Source organism: Thunnus maccoyii, chromosome 9 (genome assembly GCF_910596095.1).
Source record: "Thunnus maccoyii chromosome 9, fThuMac1.1, whole genome shotgun sequence".
Taxonomy (NCBI): Eukaryota; Metazoa; Chordata; class Actinopteri; order Scombriformes; family Scombridae; genus Thunnus; species Thunnus maccoyii.
In genome coordinates, this window is record NC_056541.1 from 6,800,755 (window position 1) to 6,813,185 (window position 12,431).

Sequence of the window (12,431 nt, forward strand, 5' to 3'; positions counted from 1 at the left end):
CTATTAAGCAAAAACACTAAACACTTACTGGTTCCAGCTTCTCAAATATGTCTTCTGCTGCCAATTTTTAAGTTATATATGCTTTATATTTTAAGACGTTACCTTGGCCTTTTGGAACTTGTGATGGCTGTTTATTTTATTTTATTCTAAATTGTTAATCAACTAATTCATAAAATATATTTCATAAGAATTAGATTAATGATTAGTTGCTTCCCTAGCATCTTTTGGGGACAGTTTTGCCTTTATTCCACAGCTGACTGTAAAGACAGACAGGAAACACACGGGGAGAGACGGGTTGTTGACATGCCTGCTGGAATCTAATTATTATTTATGTTTATTTTAAAGTTTGTGAGTTCTACTGGGATTTCAACTTAAGGCGCTTTGGTGCGGTTGCTGTTGCCGCCTCAATTGTTTGTCAATGCAAAACACGACAGCAGGAGGTTGCCGTTCCCGTAAACGCACATAGCTCTTTGCCGCTGCCTTTAGAGTTCATGATGTTTCCATTTTTTCAACTTGCCACCACAACTCGCCTTGAATTCCTGAATTATATACATACAGTACCAGTCAAAAGTTTGGACTCACCTTCCCATTCTCTTGACTGAGAAAGTGCATCTTTTGACTGGTACTGTACATAGGCTACTTCTTCACTAGCAAAGAACCGACAGATCAATGAAGAGAAACGGCATTTGAAGTCTGATTATCTCGTTTTATGATACGTTCATGACACTAGTTAGAAACCTTCTATGTGTTGCTCACCATCTCCTCTATTTTAAGTCACAACCCGCTCTATTTAGCAGTGTGATGAGTAGGGATGCACGATATCATCGGCACGTCATCGGTATCGGCTGATCAAAGCTCTAAAATGAAATATCAGCATTCACAAATTCTGCCGATTATGAGAGGCCGATATGTCGCCCTCCCCTCCGCCACCTGGCAGAGCTTCCCTCAATGGACTGTATCACCCTGACGGTCCCGGTGCTTCCAACGCAGGCTCCACTTCACTCCACTGCCCGTCAGACCAGCTGCTTCTTCGCACTTTAACCTGAATAACAAACCGGGGCTCGGTGCTCTGGTTGGATCCACATGGAGAGCCAAGGTTAACGTTAGCTGGGTGAAGTGGAGCCTGCGGAGGAAGACCATCAGTGTGAAACAGTCCACGGAGGAGCTGCTATGTTTGGCTGCACAGATAGGATACACTTCGGCTGCCAGGATGTACCACTCTGTTTTGAAAAAAAAAACTTTTTGGTTTATACCGGCGATTGGCAACCATTAGGAGCATTACCACCACCTACTGCTCCTGAGTGTGGACCAGAGATTAAATCCAACACATTAATCCTGTCTGTCTAATAAACTCAAAGAAAACTCTACTGCTCCATCCACTTGGCAGGTTCATTAAAGTTTTAATGCTGAGCTCCTGAATCGAGTCTTCCTAAGTTCTTCCTTCATATATTGTCTTTCTTGATCATACATAGTACAATCTATGCTTGCTCACATAGTAGTCTCTTCAGCCATCTGGAAAAAAATATGTGCATATATCAGTATCGGCATCGGCAATCGGCCACAATGAGTTGGAAATATCGGCATATCGGATATCAGCAAAAAATCCAATATCGTCCATCCCTAGTGATGAGATTGTACTAGCTGGATAGCAGCAGCCTGTGATTTAGTCTACAGGCTGGTAGGATTGGAGGTAGCTGGGTGCTGCTACCGCCGCCGCTACATTGCGCCCTGCTGCCGCCGATTCACAATACAGAACATCGATGTTGCCAGGCAGCCGCCACCACGGCAGCCGCTCACTGTGTGAAAGCTGTCGTGGAAATTTTTCATCGTTGCTCAAGAACCACACAGAGACATAAAGAAAGTATCAAACATTGTTAGTTGTTGAAGCAGACACTTTACAATCCATCGCACTATCAAATGATAATCTATTATTCAATTTTCTCTCACAAAGCTGATTTAGAACAATGGTTAAAATGTTGACTTGAACTATGAGAAAAGATTTCATTGGACACAAGCCAACCAATCAGAAAACATTATCTTTTGAGGTCCTATAACAGTTTGATATAGTCCTACGAGGGAGCTTCCAGGAGCAACTACAATCTTGTAATGTGTGAAGGTGAGCACCTTGCTCAAGGGCACCTCAGCAGTCATAACAAGCAGGTTTCTATAGCTTTACTGGAAACAGTGGCCTCTGTTTTCAGGTTTAAGAGTTCAATTAAAATCAAACATCAATTAGTCAGAAGGATGCATCAATTCCAAAGGTATTTTAACTTGTTTGCTTCTATGATCAATGATTATTAGATAAACAGATGATTTTGGTGTAATAAACCTTATAAAATACTAAAATTTGGTGCTACCCCCATCTCTTCCATCAGTGTGAACACTGTTCAGTGCTCTGACTGACACAGGTTTTATATTACTGTGACAGTTATGTGATAAGGTGATAGAAAGTCAACCTCATTCATGCTGAGGTGACTTGAAGCTAAGCAGCTTATCTCCTGTTTCTGTGGCATGAAGCAGCTTAGATGAGAAGTTCCCACTCCGACAGACACACACACACACACACACACACACACACACACACACACACACACACACACACACACACACACACACACACACATACTGTAGATCACTGTTTCTTAACTGGGGGTCTGTGGACTCCTAGTGGTCTGTGGTGTAATTGCAAGGGGTCTATGAAATAATAAAATATATATTTAAAAAGATCCTTTGGCCTTTACAGACATACCAGTCAGTCTTTGCTCGTTCATTATGATATCTCAGAAAAACTGTAAGGAAGGAAAGGTTGCAACTAAGTTTAATGTCCTTTAGCTATTGTACATCTCATGTTTAAATATGGATTGTCTTTGTAAATTAACTTTTAAAGTAAAGCAAAATTGTATCCCTGACATTGGTTACAATTACATTGTTTTATGTGGGTCATCTTGCATAAAAGTTCTGCTAACATGGAAAGAATTTTATTAGACTTGGTCTCAGATGAGAATTTTACTGTCCCATAATGGTCTGAATGCTGCTTCAGAGGCTTTTTCCACCATCACAACAATAAAGTTATGTTTAAGTGTCTCCTTTTAAACATTTAAATACATTAAATATAAGCAGATTAAAAATAAAAACATCAATAATAATATACTGACGTTGAAAAACCCATAACAGCATTAGTTACAGGTCAAGTTAATGTGACAGGACAATATATTGACATTATGAATTGTAATGTAGCTTGAAACAAGCACACACACACACACGTATATATACAACTCCTCCCATGCTGTGGTTTAAAACGGTGGCACAAAAATCCTCCCCTGAGGCGAGCCAAGTTTAACACACATCCCAGGCAACCAACAAGTGGGACCAGCATCAACAATTTCCACAAAATACTTTAGACAAACACATTAATCTGTTGAGAGGCGGGGTGTTCAGTGTATGTACAGTGTAGTGAAATACCTACAATTAGCCCATAAAAAAAGGATTCAAATAGTGTTGATCATAGACAGCAGAGTGGTTATTGATAGTCACCTGGTATTGCTGGTAGTTGTAGAGGTTGCCGTAGTAGGTGGGGTAGCGGGAAGGCTGGTATAAGTTGTAGTAGGAGGTTTCCAACAGCAGGTCTGACTGTCCGTCAGTGTGAGCCCTGGCGCCGGCCGTCGGGCTGGCGGACAATGTCGAGCGACTCCCTGAACCAACACACATAGAGAAGACAACAAATTAGAGCTGCAATGATTAGATGACTACTTGATGGACAGAAAATTAATAATCAACTATTTTGATACTTCATTCATCGTTTTGATTCATTTTTAAAGAAAATAATGCTAAAAATGATCTGGTTCCTACTCCTTAAATGTGAATATTTTCCAGTGTCTTTAGTCTTTTCTCATAGTAAACTGAATATCTTTGGGTTGTGGACAGTTGAGTCAGGACAAAACAAGACATTTTAGGTTACAAATAATAATATAAATAATCGTTAGTTGCAGCCCTATAATAACTAACATAAAAATCTGATTGCTTGGTCTAAGTATAATGTTTGTGGCTGTGTTTCAGTATTTACAGGTCATTATTACATTTATAAAATGAAGCTGAGGGTGTATTTATGCACTTGTTTGAGTTTAGTTGCATTAAGTAAAGTTGTAAAAGTAAAAATGTTTTAATGGATTATGTATCCAGCAGAAATCTAAACCAGACTTATGTTTTTATTTTCCCTGCTGAGTCTTTGGTGATGCTGAAAACAAATGAAATCACAGATGAAAATGATCTTGCACACGTTGTATCTAAGTTTAATTTAAATCTAAATGTGTGCTAGATCTTTTGATTGATCTTTTGACAGAGAAATAAGTCTTGTAACTTAACCTTTATGAGGTTTTTCTGGTCATGCCACCCACCACTATCTCAAACTGCTGTCAACAGCACCATCTGCAGGTGACAGGTGTGTTTGGCGTCAAATCAGCAGACCTTATAAAGCGTACCAGCACAACACAGGAAAGCGAGCTGCACTATCAGGACGAACATGACCATTCAAATCATCATTACTCATTATCCGTTGTACTTTCCTTATCAACAAGGCCACATTCTTCTCAGGCAGACCCTGATCTTTTGGTCTTACACAATGAAGACACTGTGCATCACTGGAGCCAAAGATAATCACATGTGCTGTCCTTCTTCTAACTCTTGTCATCAGTGAATCACAGAGTGCTCAACTCCTTTTTCCATCTCAGTCTTTGCTCTCTGTTGCCAAGCCAGGGACCCAAAGTTCTCCCTCTCTCTCTCTCTCTCTCTCACATACACACACACACACACAGAGCAGAATCAGACCAATTCATGGGTAGCCTTGACCAAAGTCGTAGTTCACCTCCTAAAATTTGCTATCAGGTCGGAAAGGAACACGGTATCTGTGTCTGCCTCCACACCACCTCAGAGAGAGAAATCAAGGATGTCCTTTCATGCTGGTGCCACCAAATCAACTTTAATTTCCACTTATTTTCCCATCAGTACGTCTGTAACTGATGTTATCTTTGGCTGTGGGCTTTTTCATGTTTTATTGTTTATACGATGGTGAATCACAGTGGATGTAATTAGGTCTTTTTAACACTGATCAAAACAAACTACAAAATGACTCTTTACTGTCAAAGTGAAAACAAATCTCTCCAAATTAACCTAAATTGAGTACAAATATACTTTACGATAATTGATTAAACATAATGTGGCTTTGCTGCCTGTTAAACTAAAACTTTTGCTGTTTTAAAATATTTTTTGAAGTTTTAATTCTCTTGCGGTTTCAAGGTACAAGGTTAATTTTAATTGTCAGTAGGATTGTACGACGGAATTCAGTTGTGAACCCTCCAGGCTACACACACAGACAAATGTATTTACAAATATTATAATATTTCACACAAATATCACAATAGAATAAAACTCAATTTGACAATAAAATAGAACAAAGTAGCTCTAAAAAAACAAAAAATATTATGTCATATTTGTGATGAATTAGGGCTTTTTCACACCTAAAGTCCAAACCATTTTATTACATTGTATACATTTGATCCAGTTAGTTTTGGTTTCACATTGCAATTATACGAGAGAACTAACATGTAAAGAACTTTACATGACAAACCTACGTCCTGTCATCATCACCTACTTGGGCTGTATCTGCCTATACTTCGGTGGGTAGCCTTCTGTCACCGTTTCAATTAATGGAGAATAATGAATGAACAGATTCATTTTGTTGCCACTATATTATATTATTGCACTATATATACTACAGTTTCTTTATCTTCTTCATCGGGTGGCATTGCTCTCCCATCCTCGCATATCCTCTCTCTCTCATCCTCTTTGGGAAAGTGTCAATGGTTCAGTTTGATCTGGACTGAGACCAACTCTTTTGGTTGGACCAAGGTTCAACTGTTTGGACTGTGGTCCAGGGGAGGTTTCACATCTGTAATTTCGGTTCGGATCAAACTGAAAAGTCCAAAAGTCTGGATCAAACGAGGTAGGTGTGAAAGATCCCTTACAGTCATTTATACAGTTATACTGTTTAAATCTAATAATACTGGAAAAGAGTGACTCATTTCTGAAAGGGAAAATTCATAGTTATAACAATTCTTAAAATGAAAATGACTAGTTGCTGGTACTTTTGTCAATGGCTGGATGATTATTCTTTACAGCAATTGAAGTTTACTGTTTTGTGTGTGTGTGTGTGTGTGTGTGTGTGTGTGTGTTTTATTGATAAAAATCAAACCATTCATATTTGAAATGATGACACATGGGAAATAATGAATTAATTGCACATCTACTGTATGTAAGTTATGTACTGACATTGCTTTTTCATGTGACACTACCTTCACACCGCCACTGATTGAACAATCAAACTCAAAAACAGGTTGGCAAAAATATTCAGATTTTATTGTGTTTAACTTAGTAAGTATTACTTGATGTTGTCTATTTTTTAGTCAGCAAAATTTCTGTAAAAGCCTGAATTCTTTCTAAATCAGTTAAGTCAACTTAAAAACAGCTCTTTTCTTTTTCTGCTGGCTGTGTTTTACATGATTTTTGACATGTGAATGTATGATACTGACTGTTGTGTGTTTACCATCATGTTCATGTTCAAAACACTTTAAGATTTTGTTGTTACCAAGTATTTCTTTCATACTTTTCAGTACCTCTTAGATGTGTGGTTTGGACGCAGTGACGTACCTGTACAGCTGTCGGCCACATTAGTAGTGTGACACATGAGAGAGTGGTGATAAGAGGGTGTGATAGGACAGTAAGTGAGTAATAGTTGGCAATACCTCACCTGTGACAGCAAGAGAAGAGGTGGAGGTGCTGGTAGGTGTCGGGGATCGTCCCTCCACAGAGAACAGGCAGTCCGCTCCGGCTTCATTCTTCACCATCACCTCCGGGCCGGACAGAGCCACAGGACTACAAATCCCAAGCTCCTCTTCCTGAGCCTGCTGCCGTCTCAGGGCGACCTGGAAGGGAGTAACGGCTTGATAAGGGACTGCTGGCATAAAACAAAACATTACCCTCCTCAAATGGCTCGTTATCTGCTTGAAAACAAAAAGATAATGTTTCAAAACAAATATACACAATTAGTGAATGATTACATACATAAATAAATCATTCTTATCACTACAACACAAGACATCTATGTGAGGTTTATGAATAAGTTGATTGTCTTGGCTCCTAAACTGACTTCATTTTTTTAAATACAGTTGCACTATGAGATTATGAGATTTAACCTGAGACATGCTTGCATTTTGTATGATGACGTGTTTTGCCGCTGGTGTTTTTATATGTTTGTTATGATTCTTTTAGTTTTTTATTGTTATCTGACATAAAAAAACAAAGCAGTGAATGAATTCAGTCTAACAATGCAACACTGAAAATGAAAATAAATTCATTATAGATGTGAAAATAACAGATACTATGAGTACGATATATTACGAAATATTTTTAGCCAGACTAATACAAGATAGCAATTTACAGTTTCTACATGGCAGGTGCTACCAATGTACAGCTTGTTACCTGGCACTATCATTGTATATGTTAGGGCTATAACTAATGATTATTTTATAAAATGCTCATCACAATTTCCTAAAGCTGCAAGTGATGTTTTCAAATTGCTTGTTTTGTTTAGTAAGTAGTTAAAAATTGTTTTATACATATTATTTTCCCCATTTCGGTTTTCCAGTAGTAAATATAGTTTAGCTATGTTGTTTTTTTCTTGTTTGCCTCCTTGAGGGTCCTTACGTTGTTTGTTTTTTGACTGATATGACTTGGCTGCTGTCACAATGTAATCTAAGTAACTAAGTAACAATTACTCAAATACTGTACAATTTTTAGGTACCTGTACTTTACTTAAGTATTTCCATTTGATGCTTGTGTTTTTGGACTTTTTCTCTAATCTTTGATTTTCGGTGAAATATTGGATCATTTGAACTTTTACTGAAATGAAACCATGTGAGAAGTTTAGAGGGAAAAATCACTATTTGGTGGAGCTGTTAACAACTCACAGACATGTGAAATGTGACCCTGACTACACACTGCTTTATGTAAGACGTCAAAAGCCAAAAATGTTGGAAACCACTGGTTTCATCTTTAACAATGTTATAGCTTGTTATAGCCTATTATCCATTGTGTCAAATCTTCATCTGAAAAGTAACTGAAGCTGTCAAATAAATGTAGTGGAGTAGAAAGTACAATATTTCCCTCTGAAATGTAGTGGGGTGAAAGTTTAAAGTAGCATCAAATGGAAATACTCAAGTAAAATACCTAAAAATTGTACTTAAGCACAGTACTTGAGTAAAGGTACTTAGTTACTTTCCACCACTGCTAAAATGTTACTTCAATTACAAAGTTACAAAGTAAATGACCACAAAATATAGAAAAAGTTGCTGTTTTGTGTACTGTAGCCTTAATTAAATATTCAGTGTTTCCCCTATATGTTTTCAACAGTGGCGCAGCGCCACTGCTAAATGAATGCCACTACTGAAATTTCATATTGTACATAATAATCACAGACTGGAGCTGGTGGGGAGTGAATTGGATTTTTGCCTCTCCGTATCTCTCTCTTCTGCTGGGTCTGTGGAAAATAAACTGTTTCAACCAGTTTATTGTTAAAGACCTGCTGCCTTTCTAAACAGTGGAGTCTGAGGGCTTCAATCATTAATCAGTTTAACAGCATAAAAAGTTATTCTAAGGGTTTTGGGGATAAGATATGATGGTAATTAGTCTACATATTAAAAAGATAAACTAGTTTTTACAAACACGTTTATAATCATAATAAAAAAATCCTTATTGCAGGGATGGTGACTGCTGTAAACTTTGGTGCTATATTAGAAAAAAAACTTGTCAATCTAAATATATCTCAATTGTCATCTTCACATTTTTGCATTTGTAACAATAAAATGATCAGTTATCGTATTGTATCGGCCACAACAAACACATCATCATTTTGTTTTGAAGTAACTTAGTCTATAATTATCGTTATTGTTATACTGTAATTCCATATCAGTGTATCTCTAAAAAATAATGTGCATTTTCTGTGTTGAGGCATTTCATTCTTCAACATTTACTACAGCTACAGTTATCTGGGCCTCCAGAGCCCTTCTGCTCCTGTAAATTAACCTGCACATCACTCAATGAATGTCTGAAACAATTCTATGGTAGTTTTACGTTTCTCCACTGCCGATATGCGTGAATACAGGTCCTGGTGTGAAGGGCTCTGCGCGGGCACAACAGCACCACTGCTAGAAAAAATCCTCAGGGAAACACTGTAATATTTCTAGACAGTCTGCTGAAAGCAACAAGTGTAGCAACAAACTCATAAAACACCCATGAAAACACATATAACAGTTTATAAAGTAGCATTAGTTATGTCTAAATGCAGAGACGGTTTAGAAATGTAGAGCATTTTTGGTAAAAGCTAGCTTGGCATTTTCGCAGAGTAACGTTAGTGTTAGTACACATCGAAATTAAGAAAAACGACGTATGTAAATGTGTCCACAACCGCTGAAATGTATACAAACACAAATACAAAACAAATATTCTCACAAACAGATATAATTTATATTTTATGATTCATGTTAGAAACGTTTTTTTTTCACTCCAGCACGTGCTGTTTAAAATTACCACAACCGTTGAAATATAAACAAACACAAACATTAACGTTATCTATGAAATATTTTCCCAAACATATAAGTAAATTTGTATTTTATGTTTCAAGTGGAAGAAACTGTTTTTGTTTGTTTGTTTGTTTGTTTAAAATAACTACTTTCAGCGTTGCTCTAAGCTAGCCGCGCTAACAGGTAACGGTAAGTAACGGTTATCTAAACAACGGTTACCAAGCGTTAAATGATAGTTACCTGGGCCGCCATGACTCTCTGCCTCTCAGCTATAAGTTTGCATTTGGCACACTGGCAGTCCCTCCAGTTGCAGAAGCGCTTGTGGCCCTTCAGAGGAGACACGTAGCCGTGGTTCCTGCAGCGGGAGCACTTGGGCATCCTGGGGGGTTTCTGGCCTTTGGACGGGGACAGAGGTCCAGTGCACTCCGGCACCTGCTTGCTCTGCTTGCTCTGCTTGTCCTTGCTCATGGCTAAAAGACTGCTGCTAACTGCTACAGACCAGCCGAGGAACCACAACGGTCAGATTTTATAGCTACTATGTTAGAGATTGTCTCGGCAGGCTCGGCTGATTAAAGCCTGTCCTGGTGCCAGGCTGGAGGCTATAAGGTCACCGTCCCTCCCCGCCCTGCTGATGCTGCTGTGACTTCTTTTTTTTTTTCAAAAAAGCGTAGGACTTTCTCCACGCCCCAATGGGAGGAAACAAGCTGGAAGCGGGGGAGAAAGCTGGCAAGACAGTGGCATCACTCTTCTGACTTTCACTCTTAAAAAAGGACGGGTTCACAGTTATTCAAGTCTGTCTTAAAACAACAATCAGGAGCCCAAATGAACATTGAAATAGGTTTTCTTGCTGTAATCATTCCGCCTGTTCATACAGACCATTAGTGGGCCCCATCCCACTTACAGTGTGATGGGGACAAAATCCACATGTGCACAAATGTATTTAAAAGTTTAACTGAAGCTAATATGAAGCTTCAGTTGTCCGAGTTAGTCAAATCAAGTAGATATCTTTCAATTTTGCAGTCTTTTTAGTGCCAAAGTCCCAAAGTTCAATTTAATTCAATGGGCTTTATTGGCATGAAAGTTTTGATAACAATGTTGCCAAAGCATCAAAATACAATTTGTCCAAATATTTGGACAGTACAAAATAACAACAATATGAACATTAACAAAACATTAAGATTGATATTAATTATATTAAGATTGATATATATTAATTATATATGTATATATAGTATATCCTATGCATGTATTTGTGTGTGTGTTTGTACAGCTTGTCCAATTGGGGACAAAAGTGTCCATATTTGGTAAAAAGAGGATTCTTGGGTCAGTGGTTAAGGTTAGCATAAGGGATAGGATAGGCATGTAGTGGTTATGGTTAGGGTTAGGGTAAGTCTCCAGGAAATTAATGTAAGTCTATGTAATGTCCCCAAAAGTGACCTGAGAACATGTGTGTGAGTGTGTGTGTGTGTGTGTGTGTGTGTCAGGTTGTGGCATGTTGATACATAGTGGGCAGCAAGATACGCCTTGTCTCCTTCTCCTAGGAGTATTTTTAATTTTGAGAGGTCATTAAGCTCTTTGAAATCTGAAATTACAGAGTTGAACTTGTTATAGCTAATGTTCCTTATTATTCCTTGTTGAATGTTTTACATCGTAGGAGGAAGTGCATCTCTGTCTCAACCTCGCCTGTTGAACTGTGACCACGTATTGTTTTTTCTTTAGGTTGCCATGATTTTTTGTGTCATCCTTTTTCGATCGCCTATTTATGGTCTCTGAGTGTGTACTTGGTTAGGATCTGTCTCTGCTTTCTATATCTGACAGTAGATAGTAACTATACTTCCACCGCAGCTCAACAGGGAAACACTGTCTGAGGAAACACAAAGAGGAAATTTGATGCTAAAAAGACCTGACTTGAAAAATTGTGAATGTATCCTTTAAATAAAGCATAGCCCACAGATCCCTAATGCAATTTGATTAACTTATAAGCCTAAATACTATCACATTTCTCACTACTTTGTGCAAGAAACATTCATATGTGACTGTACTTACATATCACATGCTTCTAAAAAGTCTGGGTTTGTGTAGTGGTGGAAGAAGCATTCAAATAATTTACCTAGGCTAGGCTACCAAAACTAAATAATTAAACAACTAATAAAGTCGAGATATCAGCAAAATGTACTTAAAGTATTCATCATGCAGAATGGCCCTAAAAATGTTAAATTATTATGTTATTGTATTATTATTGCTGATGTATAAACATGTAAACACGATTTTCATGATACAGTTGTAAAATTTCACAATAACTAAATAGACTAACTCAAATATAAATAGAATAAAATAATAAATAGAATAGAGAGATAGAACCACAACTAGACTAGAGTATGTGTTAAATATACACTGTGAAATTAAACTAATATACTGTAATACACTGTACAATAGTGCAAGTCAGGTGGATATTGTAAACCTTAAGGTGCAGGATTGTCCATGGATGTATCACATGGATGTGATTGATAATTTAACAAATACTTCACTCTTCACAGCTTCACTCTCCCAACACAGAGGAGACTCATTATACAATGTTACAGCACAATGCACAAGTTACTTTCTGCCACTGAGTTTATGGAAAAGCATGTTTCATTCACCTTATCTAGTTGCGTAAAACTGACTTTCATGCAAACTATAATAAATTGAAATAACTAAATGTGGTGAACGCCTGTATTTTGTTCTGCATAGATATCATGAGTTACAGGAAGGTTTTAAGGTTTTTTTTTAAGTATCTGTAGTATCTGTAGTATCTGTAGT

The 12,431-nt window shown here is 37.6% G+C and overlaps 1 protein-coding gene across 2 annotated transcripts in view; it reads right to left on the bottom strand.

The window, feature by feature from the left end:
- The window catches only part of dmrt1 (doublesex and mab-3 related transcription factor 1), a 32,797-nt gene extending 22,512 nt beyond the window's left edge, over positions 1-10,285 (bottom strand). The window contains exons 1-3 of one of the 2 annotated variants that reach the window (XM_042420483.1): positions 9,873-10,285; positions 6,803-6,977; positions 3,535-3,692 (exon numbers count right to left, since the gene is read on the bottom strand). In XM_042420483.1, the coding sequence (XP_042276417.1) occupies positions 3,535-3,692; positions 6,803-6,977; positions 9,873-10,100 (561 nt within the window). In that variant the 5' untranslated portion in view covers positions 10,101-10,285. The remainder of the gene's footprint in view (positions 1-3,534; positions 3,693-6,802; positions 6,978-9,872) is intronic. The other variant, XM_042420482.1, reaches the window with a different exon arrangement.
- Between the last annotated feature and the right edge of the window lie 2,146 nt (positions 10,286-12,431).